The 26,156-nt window shown below is 43.2% G+C and overlaps 1 protein-coding gene across 2 annotated transcripts in view; it reads right to left on the bottom strand.

Moving 5' to 3' along the window:
- The window catches only part of golm2 (golgi membrane protein 2), a 37,957-nt gene extending 25,329 nt beyond the window's left edge, over window positions 1–12,628 (bottom strand). The window contains exon 1 of one of the 2 annotated variants that reach the window (XM_084307837.1): window positions 11,792–12,628. In XM_084307837.1, coding sequence (XP_084163963.1) covers window positions 11,792–12,118 — 327 coding nt within the window. In that variant the 5' untranslated portion in view covers window positions 12,119–12,628. The remainder of the gene's footprint in view (window positions 1–11,791) is intronic. The other variant, XM_084307838.1, reaches the window with a different exon arrangement.
- Between the last annotated feature and the right edge of the window lie 13,528 nt (window positions 12,629–26,156).

The following is a 26,156-nucleotide window of genomic DNA, read 5'->3' as shown; positions in this document are numbered from 1 at the left end:
GCAGAGTTTTGGGAGAAAACTGCTGCCGCTCCAATACAATGGAGCGGAATGAAGAGCCAAAACACATTACATTTGAACAGACTCTGCAGTAGTAATGTCTCTTTCCAGACGTCATGACATAGGTACATCTATACGGCGGATATCTCCAAAGCCCGCCAAATCACACAGAAACTATCTGGATGTATAGATAGCACTCTGGGTAAGAGAGAGGGGGGGTTCTCTCAGTCTGAACTGCCCCTTTTGCAATGTTATCAAGCTACTCCATTGACATGGGAAATATTGTATTGGTAGAGGGGACAGTGAGTGGGCATCGTTTGGATTTAACGATTCCAGTTCCGATTCAGATTCTCCATATCGATTCCTGTTCTAAACTATTCTCGATTCCGATTCTTTGAGGTGCAGGTCAAAACAGGTCACAGCTTATTTCGCAGGAGATTTTTTTTTTTTTGAAAAATCTTTACAAAATGTCATACTATTCACATTTTCAGTTGACTTGATACAGTTTAATTTGGTTGCTGTACTGTAACTAGGGTAATAATTTAAAAAGTTAAAACTAATTATTATTATAATTTTTTTTTTTTTATAATCGAAATTAAGAATTGAAATGCAAATATGTTACTTCCGGAACCGGAAGTTAGGAACCGGTTCCTATTAGAACCGGTTTTCGGTGCCCAACCCTAACAGTGAGTGTATCTAGGGCAGGCATGATTGGGGGGGGGGGGGGGGACAAACATAGCCGTCACTTCAGCCGGCTAGTAAGACTACTATGTGGGCGTGAGAATATTACTCTCATATTCAGAGTTAACTATTGCTTACACTGGGATTTTTCTCCTTATGTTTTTTTTTAAATTCAAATCAAATTGTATTGCCTATATTTATGTATTTTTTTACTATTACCCTGCCCATACCTGTACCTCCCCTACCGCTATGACACCTGAATTTCCCCCAAGGGGATCAATAAAGGAATATCTTATCTCATACCAATATGATGTCATAGATGCACTGAGCGTTCAAATATGAGGAGCGTGTAGACTCAACCACCGACAACTACGTAGGAGTAAGCATATCAATGCTTCAATGCTAAAAAAGCTAGACAGTGTGTATCATGCTTCTCTGCGCTTCATCACTAGTGCCAAAGGGCTTACTCACCATTGTGTGCTTTACCAAATGGTAGGATGGACCTCTCTGTACGTACGGAGGAAATCCCACAGGTTTGTTTTTATATATAAGGCCATCCTAGGGAAGCTTCCCCTATATCTTTCCAACCTAATTAGCGCTGCCTCTAGCAGCTACCATACCAGATCCACAAGATGGCTACTTAAAAAAAAAATAAAAAATAAACACTGAACTAGGAAGAACAGCTTTTTCAAGCTTCGTGCCTTGGGCATGGGATGGGCTACAGGACCATATCCACTTAGATACCCTGATCTCTCTCTGCGAATTTAAATCCGTATTACATAACTTCCTACAAGAAGAATGTCGCTGCTTTCTGTAGTCGAGTCCCAACTGCAAAATTACTGTATTACCCTGTATTTTACTGTCGTACACTTTTACTATGCACTTTTATTATGTTCTTGTGTGATGTACCGCACATTTTATTGCTGTCTGATATATTGCAAATGTTATTGCTGTCATCTTGGCCAGGTCTCCCTTGCAAAAGAGATCTTGTATCTCAATGGTCTACAAGATACACTATACGACTAAGGTACCCATGTACATGTTAAAATACTTCCCAAAGGTCAGTGAATACCACAACCACTACACCAGAGGAAGCTCAACAAATCATGTTAAACCCAGATTCGGCTCAAACAAGGGACTAAATACGTTTAGCAATTATGCCACATCAATGTGGAACGCCCTACCTAAAGCTGTAAAGGAATGTGAATCCCTACCCACATTCAAAAACGCTCTTAAAGAGCACCTACGGGAGGCTGCAATTCTAAACTGGCCACCGTAAATGCCCAAAACCCCCACCACCTCCTAATAGACAGTCTCCTCCCCAGTGATGGGCAGTAGCTTGCTACAAGTAGCGAAGCTACATAGCTTAACTACAATTCTCAGTAGCGTGCTGGTAGCTCGCTACTTTTTAACCAGGGTAGCGGTCTCTGTAGCGGAGTTATTTATAGAACGAAGTAGTAACGTAGCGACGAGAAACGTTACACGCTACTTTCGCAGTCTAGAAGATCTGCGAGGAGAAAAAAAAACTGGTTTGTTTAGATATGAGTGACGACTCACGATTGGGTATGGTAGGCCAAAATATTACGGGTAGGCCAATCAGAGGCAGGATAGGGCGGGACTCCAGGCCGCAAACCAGGAAGTGAAAATCTAAACGCAGACCACTGAATGAGAATGAATGGATGAATTTACAATAACAGAACCACTCAGCGCGAAATAATGGCAGAGGGATTTGATGTTTCCACTGATGGCATTGATGAAGATGATGTCAACAACAATAACAACACTGCATCTCCATGGCCCTACCTGGACACGTTTATGAGTTTGACTGAAAAAACGCCTAAAACATATGTTTAGGTGTTTATTGTGTCAACCAAAAATGAAGCTGCTCTCGACGTCCCACACGTCCAATACTAACTTGAGAACACATATTCAGGTGAGCTGATGAAAACCCTTACTGTCTTTACATAAACAGTCAACTGTTCCCAAACAGCACACAAGTCAGTGCACTTTTTATCAACAGCTTTAACTAACAGTCTGAGATAGGCTAGCTGCTATGAACAATATTATCATTGATTGATTGAAAAGTGTATTAACAGATTGCAGAATGGGTACAGTACAGTACAGCTCAATACATACAATTGTTAAGGGGATGCAGACCAGAGAAAGACTTTCGTCTTGTTTACATCAGGGTCCCCCATTTTCAATTAATCATAACATATATGACATACATGACATACAGATAGACAGTACTGCTACATCTATACATTTATGACATATCAGATTTGCAAATACAGTACTGTTTGTGATACAAAAAGTGTCCAGAAAAAGAGTGTATATACATTTGACGTAGAAACTGTACATTGGAGGAGGTTGGGTGGGTGGGGTTGGTGGGTGGGGGCTGTACATTGGAGGGGGGGGGGGGGGGGGTTGGGGTAGGGGGACACTGTACACTGTACATTGGGGGGTGGAGAAAAAAAAATAGGGAAAAGATCGTCCTAGACCAGTGGTTCTCAACCTGTGGCCATGGAATGTTTTGTGAGTTACATATCTAGCAGCCAAGGATAGTATTGTTTGTCTAGCAGTGTCAAGCTTGAGTGTTATACTCTGAGTACATACTGTAGTAGTATAGACATATTAGCATAGTTGGTAGTAGTATATACATGGTAGCATAATAGTAAAATAAATAGTATAATAAACAATCAAACTGAGCTATTTTTTGCCTGCCTATTTGTTTGGTGTAAACTTGATCACAAAGTTAAAAAAAAAAAAAAAAAAAAAAAAAAAGTAGTGCCGATGTAGCTAGCTATTTATGCCATGTTCTTGTAGTGTAGCTTGCTACATTTCTCTGGGGATAGCTTCCATTGTAGTTTAGCTATATTTAATCGAGAGTAACTTGTAGTGTAGCTTGCTACATTTTCCAAGTAGCTTGCCCATCACTGCTCCTCCCCACTGCATGTATATATTCCCTCCCCGCCGTATGTATATCTCTCTCCCACCCACCCACCCCCTCCTAATGTACAGTCCCCTCCCCATCATATGTATATACTCTGTCAGGATCTAGGGGTAACAGTACTGTATATTTGAATACCGTTTATGTCACAAATGTATCAGTACTAAATAGATATGTCCCTATGCCATAAATGTCATGTATGTTGTGTATGTCATAAATGTCTATATGAATTGAAAATGGGGGACCCTGATGGAAACAAGACAAACGTCTTTCTCAGGTCTGCATCCCCTTAACAATTGTGTGTATTGAGCCGTACTGTATTGTACCCATTCTGCAATCTGTTAAATAAAGTTTTCATTCATTCAATGGGACTTCCTGGTTAAATAAAGGTTAAATAAAAAATTAAATAAAAATAAAAATATCATTTAGTTGTCGAGTCAAGCTACTCATATAATGGAATAATATAAAGCTTGTAGTAAACACAATGATTAGCCACTAGCTGCCCCCAGGCCTTCAGGTCTCGGTCCCTGATCTAGGCGAAAGAGACAGGTACACTTTCTGGTTCTGACAATTATACTATAAATGAAGGCCGAAATCAGATTCAAATCACTTTCCCGCTTAACCTGGGGCGACAGTGGATCGGGAGGTAAAGCAGTCGTCTGGTAATCCAGAGGTAATCCCGGTTCGATTCCCGCTCCTCCCGGGCAGCGTGTCGAAGTGTCCTTGAGCAAGACACTTAACCCCTAATTGCTCCCGATGAGCAGGTTGGCACCTTGCATGGTTGCCTCCGCCATCTGTGAGTGAATGTGTGAGTGAATGGGTCAAATGTGAGGAACAAATTGTTACCGCTTGCTTTGGATAGAAGCTGCTATATAAATGCAGTCCATTTACCATTTAACCCATTCTTCGTTTTTAGGCAAACATTTGGTGACATGACACCACAGGCTCAAGCCACTGTTCTCCGGTTTCTGGTTCTCTTGTTCATGTTCACAAATAGACTGGACAGTCTCAGATCATAGGGAACTACTGGGGCAGACTATAGGGAAGCCAGGAACTATACAGGGGCAGACCATAGGGAAGCCAGGAACTACTGGGGCAGACCATAGGGAAGCCAGGAACTACTGGGGCAGACCATAGGGAAGCCAGGAACTACTGGGGCAGACCATAGGGAAGCCAGGAACTACTGGGGCAGACCATAGGGAAGCCAGGACCTACTGGGACAGACCATAGGGAAGCCAGGACCTACTGGGACAGACCATAGGGAAGCCAGGAACTACTGGGGCAGACCATAGGGAAGCCAGGAACTACTGGGGCAGACCATAGGGAAGCCAGGACCTACTGGGACAGACCATAGGGAAGCCAGGACCTACTGGGACAGACCATAGGGAAGCTTCCTACATCTGCATGTGGGCCAACGTGTTCTATTCTCTGTACCTGATGGGCCCATCATCTATATTTTGGGTGAATGCTAGTCTGGTTTAGCACCATCTGTGATACAGAACGAGTTGAGCAGCATGCTAGTAGGTAAAGTAGAGTTGGGTTGTTGACAAAGAGGGGCGTGGAACGGTTGCCATGCAACAGCTGCCCTTTGACCCGTGCGCCGGCACGCGGAGATAGGGAGCCGGATGCCGTCGGCGTCAACACCAGGAAACGTGAACCAGGGTGCGACGGCACTTACCGGATCCACAGGCACGTGCGTAATGGTTCCGATACTGGTTTGCCGTGTTTTATTTTGCTTTTGTTTTTTCAAACACAAGTTGTTACCACAAGGTTCAACAAATGAACAGTGATAGGCAACTGTCCAGGGGTGCCGTGTACAATCTGCCAATTTCACATTCTAATTCTCTCTCTCTCTCTCTTTCAACACAACGATACAAATCCATCCAACGTTACCCGACGACAGCTGCACAACATGGGCTACACACAGCGATCATCCATGGTTAACTTAACACTGCTCCTCATCATCATCATCACAGAAATGCTTGCTAAGTGCATAAAGCCAACTACATAAATACAGGGCGTCTGCGTGATAACTGTAATTTACTCACCATTAGCAGTGACATTTCTAGAGTGACAATGTATGGCTTTGAGGGGGGGGGGGTTCTGAGCAATTTCCAGAACAGAAATGCTCACCATTCAATTCAGAAATATCCAAATGTCAAAGGTTCACAGCATGCCTGTTTTTATAGTCTTCCTCAAGGTCTTGGTGTTGTACTGTGTGCTTTAGGAGGGATTTTGACCATGTTTATCAATTCGGTGCCTAAACAAAACAGTTTATTACAGATTTATAACTAGAAAAACTTGATCAAATTAATCTTGAAACTGTTGACCTGCTATATCCCCCTAAAGATGCCGTCTCCCTCTAAAAGACCATAACTGGGTCTATGGTGGATCCCTATGGGTTAAATTAGATTACGTGGTGGTATTACAGTAGAAAAGTGGTACCATGGTCATACAATAGCCGGTACCATGTGAAAACGGAAATTATCATCGTATCAGAGCCTCTTTGCTTCAACCATGATCGTTTTTCGTTAAAGGGATGTTTCAGGGCATCACTAACCCTGGTTAGTGTCGGTAGTGAAACTAAACATCTGGGTGTGAAGTGAAGTAAGCCCGCCAGGCATCATCACTGTGTCTGTGTCATATTATTAGCTTCGCCACGACTTGGCATTGTGGACATTTTCTCCAACGTCAGCGATAAACACCCGGAGGTGAAATGCTACGTTCGTTTATACTCTGAGGTGATAAGTTGGAGGTGAGAAATGCGCCATCTCAGAGCTAACGTATAAATAAATAAATAAATAAATAAATAGAAAATCACAAATGTACATGGCAAGCTCACACACAAAATCCAAAATCAACGACCGAAAAAAAGGAATAGGCTGAAGCACATGCTAATTTTTGCCTATCCTTTACAAATTCTTAAAAACGAAATATATTTTAATATAAGAAAGAAAAGGTTTAAATATGCTGCAAGATATAATTTTTTTAAAGAAAAAAAACAAGGCACTGTCTCTCAGAGCCGAGCTGCTCGCTCCTCTCAGTTTGCCTCAGTCGTCTCCTGGCACTTTTCTCTACTTTTTTTTCTCCTTCTAGGCTTCAGGGTGTGTCGCAGCTTAGATCAGTACCCTTAAAAGGTAGAATCTGTAATGCCGTCAACCAGTGACCTCTACGCAAAAAAAGAGCCCTGCTTGGTATTGCACTTTGTTTACATTCTTTGTTTTGGTGCGATGTGTGGGTTGGAGTTGAGTAACTTCTTATTATTATACTGTGAGTTTCTCCAGACCGCTCTTGGCAGAGGCTGAGGTCTGGCCAGCAATTGCAACCCCGCCCTTATCCCCACTAAAGTCCAACCCACACACACACACACCAAAACAAAAAATTTAAACAAAGCACAATACTAGGGCTGCAACGATTAGTCGACATAATCGACGACGTCGATCATAAAAACTGGTCGACGCAGATTTTTTTGCGTCGATTAGTCATAATATATATATATATTTTTTTAAGTATATATATATATTTTTTTTTTATACTTTTTTTTTTGCACTACCCATCTTTGTGAAAGTGGCTTCTCAGCTCTGGTCCAGCTGAAGACAAAGCAGGGGAACAGATTGGACATTGAGCATGACCTCAGAGTTGCTTTGTCTACCATCACCCCAGACTTTGAGACTCTTGTCAGGAGCAAACAACATCCCCAGTTATCCCATTCGTTCCCTGGGATGTTAAGCTAAGAAGTGCTAAGAAGGATATATTATTTATTATTATTATTTAATTTCATTGTGTTTTTAGCCCTAGTTGCACTTTTGTTGCAACCCCAGTTATCCCATTAGTTCCCCCAAACTTACTGTCGGTCTGTTATGTTAAAGGGGAACTATTTTGCTATTTCTTTCACTATTTGGGCACTTTTACACAATTCCTGTGAGTCTATGGAACACCTCTGTAATATATATATATTTTTTTTATTCATTGTTTTGTATTTCTAATCAAGTCCTCAAAAACAGCATTTTTCTACCTCAAGATCTCGAGCCGTTTTGAGCCTGGGCTCCAGGTCCAGCCACTGTGTGCAGCTCATCTTGTATCTCAACATAAACATGCAGCGGTGTCTTTCTGACATCACAAATCATCACATTTTCAAATGACTCAGTTCAGTGAGGGTGAATATTGTGAGAGGAGAATTGGAAGAATGCACCAATATGAGAATTTTGAGACATAGATCATATTAATATAAGTTCACATAGCTAGGAAACAATGCTAAACACTCAAAAAGGCCATTTATAAGATAGTTCCCCTTTAAGCTAAGAAGTCTGCTAAGAGCCCGGAAAAGGAGCCACGCCCACAGGAAGCAGAGATGGAGGGTGTGACAGAAATAATCATTAGATTAGTAGACTAATCGAAAAAATAATCGTTAGTTGCAGGCAGCCCTACACAATACCAAGAGGGGCTCTTTTAGCCGAGGAGGTCGCCAATTAACAGAATTACAGATTCTACAATTAAATCAAACTGTAATTAGCTACATTATGACTCAGCTGTGGTTTGACTACATGGCTAACGTTAAATCACATGTCAAGTTAGACCGCGCTCTCAAAATTCGACACTGGGTGCTGAAATCACATTAAGTATTATATAAAAAAGAAGCAGTGAAGCTCTATAACACTGACGAAGGAATATGTAATTCCGAAACATGTTTGTTTCAGGCTGCCATTAAATACTTGAACCTGAGAGTGCTGGTCTAGCTTCACTGCTTCTTTTTTATATAACGTTAAATCACACAATCATATCATATAATATGAGTAGTGAGTGAAGGAGGCAGACTGGATGCAAATGACAGGACCACACCCCCTTCAGCCGTTCTCTAAACAGTTCCCAGGGCAGTTGGACACACATCAAATGTTGATCAGAGGCAGCTAGGAGACAAAAGGCGTCAGGGGAGCACACAGCTGAGGGCACTGCTGGTTGGACCATTGGGCAGGACACAAGGGAATAAAAAACAGCCTTCTGGTGCACACAGAGGGGCCCCGCAACGTGTACACAACCCCCCCCCCAACAAAAGGCCTAAAGTCCCGAGGCTAGACCCAATCAAGACTGCATAGGCTAGATTGCTTTGAAGCTATATATACAGTAGGTCTGGAGGGAACACAGTCCCATCACCATATTCATGTATTCAGTGGCCTGGACGCTACAGGAGGTAGGAGACAATAAATTAATCTACCGGCGGCAGTGGCGGCTCGCCACTAGGGGCGCTGCCCCCCCTCAGGCCCTACCCTGGTTATATGAGAGAACAAGAAAAATAATTTTTTAGTTTTTTGTTTTATAGCCCTATAAATAATATAAACATGTTTAAAATTAATAATATTTACTCATTTTAAGTATGTTTGTGTTTCCAATGCACAATATAACGTTATTATATAAAATAAAAAATACTCGTTTTCTTGAACAGGAAGTGACTCACTTTTTTTTATTATTATTATTTTTTTTTATTTCTCGGCCCGGGCTAGACGCGATAGCGCTCTGAGTGCGCGTCACGGTTTGATCGCTGTAGCCGTCGCAGCCAATCAGTGCGTAACGCGTTGTGCGTTGAAATATGACTATTATGTTGGAATCCGGGCGCGATTTGAAGCGGTCTAGCCAGTAGCGTCAAGAATTTCTGTAGCCGCATTTCGCGGAGACGCTCTCTGATTGGCCGACGCCAGTATTTTTTTCCGTAGCAGAATTTCACAGAGACGATCTCTGATTGGCCGAATCCAATTTCTAATGTTCCAATTCTAGCTTATTCCTAGGTTGGTCCGTTGGTGGTAGAGATAGTTGTGTTGTTGTGAGATGCAGCTGTTTGTCTTAGAGCGTGCCGTGACTGCAAGTTCTTTAGACTGTTAAGCTTAGGCACTCTTTCAAAGTTGGTTAAGGTTAGAGTTTGTCTTAGAGCATGGCGATAGAACGCCAGGTAGTTTGCAGTCTGTTCGACGCGGAAATGGACAAAGGAATGAAGTACTTGTGTTGTGTGGTGCTAACAAGCTAACACTTGGCTAACAAGCTATATGGCGGATGCAGTCTGGACACAGTGGACAGTGGTCTGGAATACATCAACAGTGGATTATACACTTTATCAAGGCAAGCCCTCCTGCCCTGGACGTGTCAACTAAACAGTGAGTCTCTCTCTCTCTCTCTCTTTCTTTTGGATTGAAAATACGTGGATTATGGCTTGTTCAATATCGTCTATGTTTGAATGAATGAATGAATGAAAACTTTATTAACAGATTGCAGATGGGTACAATACAGTACGGCTCAATACACACAATTGTTAAGGGGATGCAGACCAGAGAAAGACGTTTGTCTTGTTTACATCAGGGTCCCAGATTTTCGATTCATATCGATAGTTTAATAGCTAGCCTTGGCTCGTTTAACAATATGCAAAATATGTGTACAGCCCTGTACTCATACTGAAGTTATTCTTGGTATATAATTATAATACTACATATACTAGGCCTGATTGTGTAACAAATCGATTCCACGTCACGCTGTGTGTGAGAGAGAGAAGGAGAGAGGGAGAGATCTGCGTGTGTTTGGAGACGGAGCGAGTTTTGTTTCTAACTTTTCTATTTATATATTGTGTTTCAAGTTGTGAATTAGACTATACTTTATTTGACTGGTTGTGTGTTGTTGTAGTAACAGCTGAGCGACTCGTTCATAAGAGCTGATTCATTGCCGTGAGCGTGAGTCGAATCGCTCACGTCTTGCCATGAGTCGGTTGCGTGGTACTGTACATGTTTGCAAAATGTTTTGGTATAGCGCCCCTAGTGGAGAGAGAACCAGCAGCCGCTACTGACCGGCGGTAATATGGTTTGTTGATGATAACTAGGCCCCACAGTCTAAAAGTAAAGCCACCGTCAACTTTATTAAAAAAATAAAAATAAAAATAAAAAATGTAGAGTACAACTACCTACCGAATAGACTCAGACGGTCATTAGTTACTTCCATCATTAGCATGAATAGCATGCGTATTGCGACTAGTAAATGCGTACACACACACACACACCTGATGTCAGAATGTAGGGGTGAAGGGCTCGGTGAAACCTTTTGCTATTTTGAAAGATGCAGAGCAGTTTGACATGTTGCACAGAGGGATGGGGGGGGGGGGCAGCGGCGTGGGCTATCTACAGGGAGAGGGGGGGGGGGGCAGCGGCTGGGTTTCCTACAGGTTGTTGTGCTATATGGGCTGGTGACAGACTGGGGTGGGTAATCACTTTGTTCTTATGTTATTTGTGCTGGTAATCAGTTTGTTCTTATGTTATTTGTTGGTAATCACTAATCAGTTTGTTGTGTTTTTGTGCTGGTAATCAGTTTGTTCTCGTGTTTTTGGACTGGTGGTAATCAGTTTGTTCTCGTGTTTTTGGACTGGTAATCCGTTTGTTCTTGTGTTTTTGTGCTGGTGTGTCAGTTTGATTATCCATTTGTGGTGGCCCGTCTGATATTGGTGTAAGGCCTGTCGGATATTGTGGTAGGCCTGTCTGATATTGGTGTAGGCCTGTCTGATATTGGTGTAGGCCTGTCTGATATTGGTGTAGGCCTGTCTGATATTGGTGTAGGCCTGTCTGATATTGGTGCTAAGGCCTGTCGGATATTGTGGTATCACAAAACGATATGAGGTGAAACACCGAAAGGGGCTCATTAACAAAGGACTGAAGCAGGAATGGCAATTCCCACACGTAGGACACCATTTGTAAATACATTGCAAAGGAAACATGTGAACCACTACTATAAGCAACAAACTGAAAATGAAAATAGGATGTGTGTCTACATGCAACATATTTGAAGCAGATTGATGTATTATTTCACTATATACAAACGTTTACTTGTCATATGTCAATGATCTTTGCTCTTGAAAGACCAGTGTGGCTCTGAGGTTGCATCGACCTTTCAAACTGCTATTGTGGCATCTGCCAAATAAGAGACCCTGCAGGAGAAAGATACAGCCAGGTGATCGTTTTGATGAGTCAATATCGGATTGCATAGGAGGATGGATGATAAAAGACCTCTAGGATGAGACCGAGTGATGTACTAATTCATAGGGAAAAGGTGACGAGTGACTAAAATAGTGTACAGTCAGTAACGTTAGACGGTCGTCACGTCACTGAACACCGGTCTCTCTCTCTCCACCACCTTTACCTTCTCGTCGGTAGTCTTCTTGAGCAGCGCGTCCCTCGCCCCCAGCTTGCCCTCCAGCACCGTGTGCTCTCCATCCTTCTGATCGATCTGCTTCCTGTGCGCGTCCACCTGCACCATCAGCTCCGTGTTCCGCTTCTCCAGGCGGCTGCGCGCCGCGTCCGTGCGCTTGCCCTGCGCCTGCACCTCCAGCAGCTCGTCCAGCAGCCGGCCGTGCTTGTTGGACACCGTCCAGTAGTTGAACGACAGTATGGCGATGATCACCATCAAGGCGACGAGGATGAAGGAGGGCAGGCGGCCTCCCCGTCGGTTTGCACCAAAACCAACCATTTTCTCCCCCCCAAGAAAGTACTTCGGGTTGTTATTAATCGCAACAACCTCAGTAGAAATATGTCCGCGATAACGTTACAATTACAAAGAGGCGCATTTGTCTGCGTGACATGTCGTTTATTAAATGCATAAAAAGCCACTAAAAGGGAACAACACTGGGTGGTGATCAGAATTCGTCTTCATATTTCTTACTCCGCTTCTTCTGTTCTTCCTCCTCCTTCCGTACACTTGTCATCCTCTCTCTCTCTCTCTCTCTGCGTTCATCCACAATGTCAATAGATGAAATGCATCTGCAAGACTAGAGGGACGACGTGGCCTACTAGCTCCTCAGTCCTCAGATGGCAACGTTTTTTAAACACACAAGAAACGTGGACACTAGTACTAGCGAAGAAGGCTTGGCTCCTGAGAGGGACGCGAATGCGAGATCATTTCCGGATCCTCGGACTAAAACCTGTCCGGCGGCTACATCATCATCATCATAACAGAGAGAATACATATAGCTGCTGCGTGAGCCGTCGGTAAAAAACAAAAAAAGGAAAGCGACGTCGATAACTGTAGATCACTGCACTTCCGCGTTACATGGAGCTCGTGTAACTGTAGATCACTGCGCACTTCCGCGTTACATGGAGCTCGTGTAATAACTGTAGATCACTGCGCACTTCCGCGTTACATGGAGCTCGTGGGGGTGTTGATTGGAGCCCTGCGACGTAAGTGGCTGTCGCTCTTTCTCCCATACCGGAAGTGTTTCTGTTGTCTATAATATTGAATTGAATTGAAAACTTTATTAACATATAGCAGAATGGGTACAATACAGTACAGCTCAATACACACAATTGTTAAGGGGATGCAGACCAGAGAAATACTTTCGTCTTTCCTTTCACTGTCTCGTTCCTTTCACTGTCAAGCCAGCTTGAATAAGGAATTCTACTTCCGTCCTGAAATGGACTAACGTTAGTCATATCAAAATAACGGTCACCATCACAGTTCCATTATACAAGGTTTACTGTGTGAAATGTATTAACTCCATCATTGCTGGCTAATAATGCCCAATAATAATTGGGCCACCGTAAATGCCCAAAACCCCCACCACCTCCTAATAGACAGTCTCCTCCCCACCGCATGTATATATTCCCTCCCCGCCGTATGTATATTTCCATCCCACCCACCCACCCCCTCCTAATGTACAGTCCCCTCCCCATCATATGTATATACTCTATCAGGATCTAGGGGTAACAGTACTGTATATTTGAATACCGCCTATGTCACAAATGTATCAGTACTAAATACCTATATGTCCCTATGCCATAAATGTCATGTATGTTGTGTATGTCATAAATGTCTATATGAATTGAAAATGGGGGACCCTGATGGAAACAAGACAAACGTCTTTCTCAGGTCTGCATCCCCTTAACAATTGTATGTATTGAGCCGTACTGTATTGTACCCATTCTGCAATCTGTTAAATAAAGTTTTCATTCATTCATTCATTCAATGGTGACTTTTCCTTTTCCGTCCTAACTTGTTATATCTTACTTCAAATGAATCGAAGTGTACCCAGGGAAAGATGGGAGAGTGAATGAATGAAAACTTTATTTAACAGATTGCAGAATGAGTACATTACAGTACGGCCGCTCAATACATACAATTGTTAAGGGGATGCAGACCTGAGAAAGACGTTTGTCTTGTTTCCATCAGGGTCCCCCATTTTCAATTCATAGACATTTATGACATACACAACATACATGACATTTATGGCATAGGGACATATAGGTATTTAGTACTGATACATTTGTGACATAAACGGTATTCAAATATACAGTACTGTTACCCCTAGATCCTGACAGAGTATATGATGGGGAGGGGACTGTACATTAGGAGGGGGTGGGTGGGTGGGAGAGAAATATACATACGGCGGGGAGGGAATATATACATGCGGTGGGGAGGAGACTGTCTATTAGGAGGTGGTGGGGCATTTACGGTGGCCAGTTTCGAATTGCAGCCTCCCGTAGGTGCTCTTTAAGAGCGTTTTTGAATGTGGGCAGGGATTCACATTCCTTTACAGCTTTGGGTAGGGCGTTCCACATTGTTGTGGCATAATTGCGAAACGTGTTTAGTCCCTTGTTTGAGCCGAATCTGGGTTTAACATGATTTGTTGAGCTTCCTCTGGTGTAGTGGTTGTGGTATTCACTGACCTTTGGGAAGTATTTTGACATGTACATGGGCACCCCGGTCGTATAGTGTATCTTGTAGACCAGGCCCATTGCAAGTTGCTGTACTCTGTCGTCTACTCTAAGCCATCCTAGGTTGGCAAAGTGGGCAGGGGTGAGGTGGGTTCTGGGGTTCAGGTCAAGTAGTAGTCTGACCAGTTTGTTTTGTGATGTTTGTAATTTTGTTTTAAGCGCCTTTGAGGTGCTTTGGTACCATGAGGTGCACGCATAGTCATAGTACCCTTGAATGAGTGCTCCTGCCAGAGTCTTCAGGGTATTCTTGTTTACCAGAGAGGAGATCCGGTACAAGAATCTAGTTCGTTGGTTGACTTTTTTTATTACATTGGATGCCATTTTGTCACAGGAAAGATTTGCCTCTAGGATGGAACCCAGGTAGGTGAATGAATGAATGAATGAATGAATGAAAACTTTATTTAACAGATTGCAGAATGGGTACAATACAGTACGGCTCAATACATACAATTGTTAAGGGGATGCAGACCTGAGAAAGACGTTTGTCTTGTTTCCATCAGGGTCCCCCATTTTCAATTCATATAGACATATATGACATACATGACATACAGATAGTCAGTACTGCTACATCTATACATTTATGACATACCAGATTTGCAAATACAGTACTGTTTGTGATACAGAAGGAGTCAAGAAAAGGGAGTATATACATTTGACGTAGAAACTGTACATTGGAGGAGGTTGAGTGGGGGGGGTTGGGTACATTGGGATATTGACAACCATACTGGGTAATTTACATTGGAGGTGGTTGGGGGGGGGGGGGGGGCACACTGTATAAACAAGTAACACTGTACATTGAGGGGGGGGGGGGAGGAGACACTGTACAAACAAACACAATTGTACATTGAACTATTGACAAAACCATACTAGGTAAATGACTGTACATTGGAGGGGGTTGGGTTAGGATATTTACAGGGGCCAGTGTTGAATTGCAGTCTCCCGTAGGTGTCCCTTGAGAGAGGTTTTGAAAGTGGGTAGTGATCCACATTCCTTTACAGCTTTGGGTAGGGCGTTCCACATTGATGTGGCATAATTGCGAAACGTGTTTAGTCCCTTATTTGAGCCGAATCTGGGTTTAACATGATTTGTGGAGCTCCCTCTGGTGTTGTGATTGTGGTATTCACTGACCTTTGGGAAGTATTTTGACATGTACATGGGTACCTTGGTCGTGTAGTGTATCTTGTAGACCAGGCCCATTGCAAGTTGTTGTACTCTGTCGTCTACTCTAAGCCATCCTAGGTTGTCAAAGTGGGCAGGGGTGAGGTGGGTTCTAGGAGTAAGGTCAAGCAGTAGTCTGACCAGTTTGTTTTGAGATGTTTGTAATTTTGTTTTTAGCGCCTTTGAGGTGCTTTGGTACCATGAGGTGCAAGCATAGTCGTAGTACCCCTGAATGAGTGCTCCTGCCAGAGTCTTCAGGGTGTTCTTGTTTACCAGAGAGGAGATCCGGTACAAGAATCGCGTTCGTTGGTTGACTTTTTTTATTACATTGGATGCCATTTTGTCACAGGAGAGATTAGCCTCTAGGATGGAACCCAGGTAGGTAATTTCATCTTTCCTTGTGACAATATTGTCACCCACTGTAACTGAGAAGCCGTCGGTCTTGCTGAGTTTGTTATTTGAACCGAAGAGAATGGACTCTGTTTTGCCCATGTGTAATGATAGTTTGTTATCAGCGAGCCATATGCAGATTCTGCCTAGTTCCGAGCTGAGGGTTTTTTCAACCTGTAACTTGTTCTTGTCAGAGACCAGCAGGGCTGAGTCGTCCGCAAACAGGAACAAGTTGCAGTCACAAGCTGACGACATGTCATTTGCATAAATTAGGAACAGTAGCGGTCCTAGTATGCTTCCTTGTGGAACACCACAGCTCACTGTGAGGGGGGGGGATAGGGTACCGTTTACCTCCACCATCTGTTCCCTCCCCTCAAGGTAGGATTGCATCCAGCTCACTGATAGACTATCAAAACCAATTGCTTTTAGCTTGTCAATCAGAATGGAGTGATTGACCGTGTCAAAGGCCTTTTGTAGGTCCAGCATGACCATGCCGCAGTATTTGCCTGCGTCCACCTCTTGTTTGATGTGGTCATTCAAATAGAGAAGGCATGTGTCAGTGGAGTAATTTCGTCTTTCCTTGTGACAATATTGTCACCCACTGTAACTGAGAAGCCGTCGGTCTTGCTGAGTTTGTTATTTGAACCGAAGAGAATGGACTCTGTTTTGCCCATGTGTAATGATAGTTTGTTATCAGCGAGCCATATGCAGATTTTGCCTAGTTCCGAGCTGAGGGTTTTTTCAACCTGCAACTTGTTCTTGTCAGAGACCAGCAGGGCTGAGTCGTCCGCAAACAGGAACAAGTTGCAGTCACAGGCTGACGACATGTCATTTGCATAAATTAGGAAGAGTAGCGGTCCTAGTATGCTTCCTTGTGGAACACCACAGCTCACTGTGAGGGGGGGGGGATAGAGTACCGTTTACCTCTACCATCTGTTCTCTCCCCTCCAGGTAGGATTGCATCCAGCTCACTGATAATGTAACTGCCCCCCGGCTTGGTGGTGAAATAAAGATGAGGTTATGTTTCGTACAGGTGCTTTTATTTATTTTCTCTTTTTTCTTTTGCATTTCAGCATAGCAGTACTGTAGCTTTTCTTTGGTAGTTGTCGTTGCACCGTGTTTGTACAGGTAGTGACGGTTGCATCGTTTGCTCCATTTGCACCGTGAAAACTGCATAGGACAGTCAAACACAAACATACACAATTAGTTATATTGTTCACAGTTCAATATTGTTCACAACAAAGCACCTAACGTGTTCAAACAAACATTTGAATTTAAAGATATTAAGGGTGAACTCGTCTTCCATAATAAAGGCATTTAGGGAAAAATAATGATAAATAATAACGTTACTTGTTCGGCAGCAGGTGCCTTTGATTAGAACCTAATCAGTGAGTGCACCACTTTACATGTTTACCACACATAAATATAGACCTCTTCAACAACAGTAATAATAATAACACTAATACATTTTAGTGTTCGACGTACCTTATTCCGCTTTACCAAGGGGTGTTATTTACTGAAGTAAGGTCCTTATATTCTACATAATTCGCTGTCTGCTCCATAGTTGTCTCTGAGTTACTTCCGCCTTGGTCACACACAGGATGCTGTGACCTTTATACTATAGGAAAGACGAGCTCTGCCCCCATGTGGACACGAAATGAAAATGCACAAGCGGCTCTGAAATATTCTTTTCTTAAATAGAAAGCTCAGTATTCTGAGCTAATACAGAGAAGTCGATCATCTAGACCAACGTAAATTAAAGCTTACTGACAATAAAGATGATAGGCATCTTTACCCTTGGCAGTCAGTTACACTCCCACCAAATCCTGCTATGGCGGATAAGCACAAAACAATTAATTTAGTCATACAGGATTTCCTTTTAGATTTCACATAACAGATCAAAATAATACAATTCAAGTGTCTCTATACTAATTACTCTCGAGGAGGAGTACCAATTTCTGGATCGGTCGCTCGAGGACTGAAGGTCTGGTAGAGTGATCTTTTCGCTCCCCAGTCTGTATTTTTACTCTACGTACTAGACCGTCGCTCTCTTGAGTGGCTTCGACGACTCGACATAGTTGCCACTGGCTTCTTGGCAGGTTACTGTCCTTGAGGATGACTATGTCGTTCACCTTGAGGTTACGCCGTGGTATGTGCCACTTCTGGCGTGTAGAAATGTTCAGGAGGTATTCCTTCTTCCAGCGGCTCCAGAATTGTTCGATTAGGTACTGGACTCTGCGCCATCTCTTGGTTGCATACATGTCCTCTTTAACAAATTTCCCAGGGGGTGGAAGAGCGATTTTAGACTTCATAATGACGAGATGGTTTGGTGTTAAGGGTTCTAGCGCCATAGGGTCGTTGATACCATCTACTGTCAGTGGTCGGCTGTTTACAATAGCTGTAGCTTCATAGAAGAGTGTTCTAAGGGAGGCGTCATCAAGTCTGCCTGGACAGCTCTCAGTTCCATTTGAGTTTGACTTCGGCCTTGGTGACAAACTTGAGCGTGGTGATGAGCCGTAATTAGCTTGGTGATAGGGCTGTCTTTTGGCAAAATGATGGGATGTTTCATTTCTTGACTGAGGGATGAGCGTCTCAATCTTCCACCCACACAGAGAAGTTCTCGATGCAGAATTGGATCAAGGGAATGAAGAGCACTTGAACTTGGAAGAGCATCTCCTTCCTGGTATCTCTTAATTTCCTGAGAGAAGGCTTGCTGCTGGACGAGCTTGATCACTATTTTGGCAGCTCTTTCTCGTTCTTCGACTGTCACCAGTTCGGTGTCGTGTACTTTTCCCGATCCCAGCCTCTTGATTCTTGCAACTACTTTCAGGATCTTTGACCATGAAGAGATCTGATTTAGGCGAATTAGAATGTCTGTACAATTGTTAACTTTGGTTGTGAAAGCTTGGACAGCCTTAACCTCAGGATCGCCGACGAGTAGGTCTGCGAAGGGATTCAGTTTGGGATGTACTTCTTGCTCCCAGAGAAATGTAGGACCTGACATCCAGTTTGTTGAAGGAATGTGAGATGCTTGAAGGCCTCTGGAGGCATGATCTGCAGGGTTCTCCGCTGTATCGACATAATGCCATTTACTTGGATCAGTGTTTTCTCTTATCAGTTGGACTCTGTTCGTGACGAACACATGGAACCTTCTTGCCTCATTGTTGATGTAGCCCAGAACTACTTGTGAATCTGTCCAGAAGAACTCTTCATCGATCTTCATCTGCAGTTCTCTTTTCAGCAACACACTCAGTCTGGTTGCGACCACTGCTGCTGAGAGCTCGAGTCGTGGGATGCTTGAGACCTTTGTGGGTGCGACTCTTGCTTTGGCCATCACAAGACTGGAGTGCACTGTTTCTTTGTCATTTTTGTACCTAAGGTAGGAACAAGCGCCATACCCCATGCTGCTGGCATCAGCGCAGTGATGCCGTTCTGTTCTGATGATGTTGCCGAAGTCATGTGGGTGGTAGCATCTAGGGATTGTAAATTCCTTTAATTTATATAGCCAGATCTTCCACTCCTCCCACCGTGTCTTTAAGTCATCTGGCAGTGGATCATCCCATCTTATGCCTCTGCGGCATAGTTCTTGGAGTATGCGTTTTCTGCTTAGGGTAAATGGGGCAACAAACCCAAGTGGGTCATAAAGAGAGGCGATGATTGAGAGGATTCCTCGACGGGTTGAAGGCCGGTCTTTCATGTTGACATTGAAGCTGAAGGTGTCGTTTTCTATAGACCACTGAAGGCCAAGTGCATGCTCAGTTGGGGTTACTTCCAGCTTAAGATCGAGAGGGTCAGTGATTGTGGCTCTTTCTGAGGGTTTCACACAGTCGAGGACATCTTTATGGTTGGAGTTGAATTTGTGGAGGCGTAGGCCTCCTCGTTTGCACAACTTTTGTGCCTCGATGATTAGTTTCTTGGCTTCTTCGACTGATGAAACGCTGGCTAACCCATCATCAACGTAAAAGTTCTTCTCAATGAAGGCTGAGGCTGATGGGTAGTCTTCTCTGTGTTGGTGTGCCATGTACCTTAGGCCTAAGTTGGCACATACAGGAGATGAAGCAGCTCCGAATAGGTGAACTGTCATCTTGTTTTCCGGTGGTTCTTTTCCCAAATCTCCTTCCTCCCACCATAGGAACTTAAGGTACTTTCGGGATTCAGGCGTGGCGAATAGTTTTGCTGAGCAGTCGACGAACACGACCCTTAGCTTGTTGGGCCTTTTGGGATGGTAGGTGCTGTGATGAGGAAGGTACCAGGCAGTCTCTCCCTTTGCTGTTGTATGGTCCAGTTCTGCATCACCTTTCTCAATGATTTCCTTCATGAAAATCTTATAGCGTTTGTGATATTTTTCATTCGTCTTTAGTTTCTTCTGAAGGCGGACAGTGGCTCGCCTCTTGTTTGGTAGAGATGGTGGGCCGCTACCCTTGAAAGGTAAAGGCATCTCGTAGTGTCCATCTTCTTTCTGTCTGATGTGGTTACTGAGAAATTATATGAAGCGAACATCTTCTTGAGACACGTACTTGTCCTCGTAGTTCCTTTCAGAGAAGTCCGACTCAAGGGCTTTCAGGACATCTGTTGTAGACGGGGCTGGTATTTCTTTTACTGCGACTCTATGTACGAAGCTCTGACTCCCTTGTCTGTCCAGATGAGGGTTAGGTAGGTGGTTCCTGCTTAGTGCGCTTGCTTGGGCTAGACTGAAGGCCTCTTGGTTCACAGTTGCTCCAGGAGATGCTTGACGTTGGAATGTTGGATGTAGCAGAGCACTATCTTCAGGTTTTTGGTGAGCAGTTTTTATTTCATGATCAGTGTTTTCTTCTTCTTCTTTGTTATCTTGATCACTTCCAGAACCATATGCCCTCACTCGGGCTGCTGCTACCTTAACTTCATTTTCTGCTTGTAGCTGCTGTAGCTTCATCCTTTCCGTCTCCAGCCTACGTCGACTCTCCACCTTCATCTGCTCCATTTCCGTTAGCATGGCTGCCTCTTCCTCCTCTAGTTTGAGGAGATTTGTTTGCAGAGCCTGTATTCCCCAGATGGCCTTCACCTCTTCCTCTTTAGCTGCAAGTTCAGCTTCCATCCTTCTGCTTGACGCTTTATTCAGTGCTATCCTCACTCTCTCCTTTTCATGTCATTCATTACAATCTTCTTCCTTTGTTTCTAATCGTTTACAAACAAGTTCCTGTGTGTCTGTCGTCAGCTGGATACAGGCGTCCATTTTATCTGCTATCTCTGGAGTTGTGGCATGATTGCATAGAATTGACTCATACACACTATATACTAGGTCACAACTTGTTTGAATGTCTTGTTTTAATTTACCAAGTTCTTCTGTCGGACAGAAGGCTCTCAGTTTTCCTCTAATTTCCTTTGCCATCTTCTTCCAGGTGTGGTAAACCTTGTTAAATACCTTCTCATTTTTCATATTTTCCACCTCACGATTCTCCTTTCCTTTCTCTGTTAGAGTTCTTTTGCGAGCACCTGTCCTGTTCTGTTCCATCTCTAAGAGGTTGCCAGCATCGTCTTCTTGGGCCGACATTGTGCTTGATCACACACACTCAAAATATCAATAAATAGATGGTATTTAAGAGTTCCACTTGCTGGGATGGATACCAGACAGCACAGGGTTAATTAAATATACAGGAGTGGCCACACACCCGTGGAATTGCTGGGGTGGATACCAGACAGCATAGGGTTAATTAAATATACAGGAGTTGCCACTGTGGTATAATATAATGTTCTCATGTAAATATATTCCCCTCCCCTATATCCCCTTACCTGTGCCCCCCCCCTATCTGTGGAATAAGACATCCCCCTCCCCTGTCCCCAAACTTGTACCCCCCCCCCCCCCCCCATCTGACCTATCAAATTGGACCACACCCCCCCCTTGTTAACTATATAGGTCTCCTCCCGAGATCTATCGAGGTCTTTTACCTGGGTCATTTCAGCTGATCACCTGGGGGGAAGCCCTCAGCCATTCTCTCTATGTATTCTATCTGTTTGGTTAATAAACCTTGTTATTATCCAAACCTCGGTTGACTGAGAACATTCTTCATCAGAATATCCCACAATTGGCGTCTACGAACTTGTGACGGACCTTCTTGCGTCCTACCGGCGTGCTGTATTGTTTCAGCTATACAGAGAAAAGTGAGTATAATAGATGGTCGACCAAAAATGTATGGCAAGGAATTAAAACCTTCCCGCTTTTCTCTGTGCCAGGTGAATATTACAGAATGTTGTCAAATATTGAGATCATGGCTGAGTAAGAATAATGTGCATTAATATATCTGATCTGTATTGAGAATCGTTACCAGGGCGCGCGTGCACCTGGGTCCTTTTCAGGCGGTTCTGAGAGGATGGGTTATATGTGCTATTCCCAAAAGTTTAGGCACAAAGGTTGAAGTGCTATTCCAGGTCGAGTTGGAGCCGACCAAAAGCTAAGGCACACAATAAAAGGTTGTTGGATTGCTAACCCAAGTCTAAGCTGATGCAGACTAAAATATAGGCAACAAAAGAAGATACGTGAGCTTATTATGATGTGATATCCTTGGAAAACGCTACTCTGTTGGAACCTATTAATTACCAGAGTAGCGTCATAATATTCATAGTTTCAACCTCAAACTAAGCTCACAACCTCTTCCATTCCTGAAAACGATGTATTCGGATTGAATTAACCAATTGATTATACAGATAGCGGGAAGATGACCGGCGATGCCTCGGCAGTACGTGAATGTACATTTAACGGGACATTAGTCGCGGGTTGAAGGGACCGAGAGTATGATTAAAAGGTATATATAATCTAATATATCGCTGGTAAATTTCAAAGTCAGGTTCGGTCGTTATGACTTTAATAACGATGTATAGGTATATCAAGGGTATAAATGCCTTGTTGCAGCGGTGCTGGTCGACTAAACGAACAGCGATCCAATACAGTCAGATATACACACACGTTAACTTATATGTATTATTGTTGTTTTGTCTGTTTAAAGTCTCGTTTGTACGTGCACAGTATGCCGACTGATATCGCGCCGAGCATTGAGAGACGAGTTAACATTATGGGAATAACATTGGGGTACAACTCGCGCGACATGTAACGTCCGGTTCGAAATTATAGTTTATCGTTTCTATTTGTTTACGTTTCACTATGCACAAGTGACGTTCATTCGGTTACAAAACGCTGGTTTTAAGTAAATTCCAGGCTATTGAGAGCTCACGGAACTAGTACTGCAGGAGTGCAAAGCGTTATTTCCAAGGCGAATGGGAACGCACGAACGTCGCTTGGAGCGATGACGTCACGCTATGCGCGCCGTGGAGTTATGATTTTATATGAAACTATCCATAGGCGAACGTAAAGTTTAATGTGCCCAAGGCCGAGGGTGCGTGAAATCCACGTGTAGTATATGTTTTATTTGTATATGTATGTGCGCGCTGCTATTGGAAAATGTTGAGTTGCGGTGGCGAGATGCAGAAGAGTGTTTCCAGGGTTGCATTATCCCAGACCACCGGAGAAACGAACCGAACATTGCATTGACGACACGTAACGTGCTACAGCCTCAGGAACCACTATTCAATTAAAGATACACATGAGCACAAAAGGGGGTAAGTTAATATGGTCATTCAATAACTGAACTGAACTGTGAGGATCCAACGTGAACACGCCAGCTTTTTCCGGTAAGTATGAAATCCTAATGTAACTGCATGACATAACTATCTTCTCATTCGCAGTGAATTATAGCTATCCCATATCGCTTGAGTGATTGGTTTTCATTACTGTACATGTTATAAGTCACATAAAGCTAAATTACAATGTCTGTTTCAGAATTATAATACATCTGTGGGCGTACCGATCATACTGACCAATACGGGGAGCTAAACAAACACTTCCGGTTTCCGGTATATGGCAGTACAGGAATTGTAGTCCACATAAACAGCGTTAGATTAGACTTTATAAGCTTTTAATGTCGAAAACTTGGGCACAAACAACATAGATTATGTTTAAAAGTAAGATGTTTAGGTTAACAAGTAGGTTATATTCACTTGAATTAATGTGTTTATCTAAAGAACCAATGAAAGATAACTAGCCCTTTCCATTGTAAGACATTTTTAAACATGATTCAAAATGTGTGGTTCCACATTCTTATGGTGCTTGTGTACATATGCGATATGATTGATAAATGATAACACTATCATTACATCCTAGGATGGGATGGATGAGAACTAGCTGATGTTTTTGTTAAGCTCACAGACAATCAAGGAGAACCCACTCAGATGGTCTTAGGAGTGGAAAATTAACATGTGTTTTTATTTTCAGTCAGGCTCTGAGGCGAGATGCAGAGACCTACACCCAAATTGTATCACAAAAGACTGAAACTCCAACAATTTGCATGTCAACATATGTGGAGCTAAAAGACAATCGATTGACCAGTTAAAACAAATCTGCATCCAAACACCCACATGTAAATTGTGTTTACAGGAAGCAAACAGACAATCAAGAGACAGAAAGGGACTGAGTTAATCTACATTAGAACACAAAGCAGTTTGGAGCTAAAGGGAAATCAATTGTGAGACGATAGTAGACACTATTCAGAGTGGGCACTTGAAACCCACAGGGTATGGCGTGAGAGAGACAAAGCAATGCAAATGCCTGCACTCTGACCACAGACTTGGTGGACCAACAAAGAACCACTTAGTTAACATGAATCAGACACGGGTGAAGAATTTGCAGTCATGAAAGGCACCATATTTCCCATACTAACAAAATAACATAACTTGCATGCTATCCCCTCCTTATATTCTCTGTTTATAACCAATAACATGCATGACTATTCTTTTAACAACTAATACATTTCCATGACTGCAAAATATCAACCACCAAAATTGAAGCACAATTATCTAAATGTACAAGGTATACACGTACATTGATCATTTAGCTGACACTTTTATCCAAAAGCGACTCACAGGTTCTGTATGACAGGACATCAAAAAGGGCACAACTCTATCAGCTGAGTAACAATGGTCATCAAAGTGTTGAGTGCTACAGTGTAGGTTAGTTTATTAGGACAAATGCATGACAGTAAGGTTAGCTAGGGTTAGATTTATTTGTATCAGTTGAAAGCAGGATAATCATTTACACAATGATTATCAAAATGCACAAGGTATATTAGAGGTAATTAAATTAATACTACCTAAGAGTAGACAAGAAAATGAATGATTGTTTTTCATGCAAAATTAACTGGCTGCCTAGATTTTATGTTTTTCCCCATGCTAAATTATGACGAGCCACACTGAGACGTGAAGAACGCCAGAGAAGGCGTGACGAGGTAAGTATCCTGAGGCACACCCATCGCACAGGTAAGATCAACTTCAATTTAACATCACAGACTATGAAGAAAAAGAGCTATTTTATCTGATTCAAGACTTTGGCCATTCATTTACAATTTTATTTAAAGCTTAATGCTGTAAGATCTAGTTAGATACAAGATCTGATAAGATTGTAGTGAATGTGACCTTCTTAACATAAGGAATCACTGCTAATGCAATTGGCTTGCATTTCCTATTTTCAATTAAGTGATTTTATTTACAATGAATTGAATTAATCCCAAAATGATTTTCCTCTTTAGCAGAAAGGCGTTGAATCTTTTATATGAGGAGGTTTTCTAAGGCAATTATCATCCTCAGATCATATTGGTGAGAGGACACGACAAGTGAGAAGGAGTGAGACGACGCGTGACCTGAACCACGAACGACGGCAGGACCAGGCAGAGAGGAACACAACCCAGTGACCTGAGCGACCCACGACAGCAGAGGACCACCAGGGACGCCGCCAAGGAGCTGCGGACACAACCAGGACGACAACAGCAACCGTGGGAGAGCCGCCATCCAACCCAGCCACACAACACAGACGTCCCCAAAAGAAGGGGAGCAGAGACAGAAAGGACGACATGCAGCCTCACCCCGGCGACCCGCGGCAGACCATCTGCAAAAGGGAACTGAAGTCCCCGACCATCAAGGTGGATTCCCATGACAAGAATGTCATCCGTGTGAGAGAGAGCGTCCTACAGACAGGCCACTACACCAGCAAACCCTCGCCCCTCTGGTACCGCGATGACGGGGAGCGGGGGACCAACCACCACACAGCACGTTCAAGACCACCCTACCGCCATGTCTCAAGGCCTGATAAAGGTCAAGCGTGAGCACAGTGGCAGACATGTGATGGTGGTGGAGAACAACATAGGCTCCAGAAAAAGAGTCTGCAAAGC

Source organism: Notolepis coatsorum (genome assembly GCF_963971535.1).
Source record: "Notolepis coatsorum genome assembly, chromosome: 2".
Taxonomy (NCBI): Eukaryota; Metazoa; Chordata; class Actinopteri; order Aulopiformes; family Paralepididae; genus Notolepis; species Notolepis coatsorum.
This window is presented reverse-complemented; position numbering and strand designations above follow the sequence as displayed.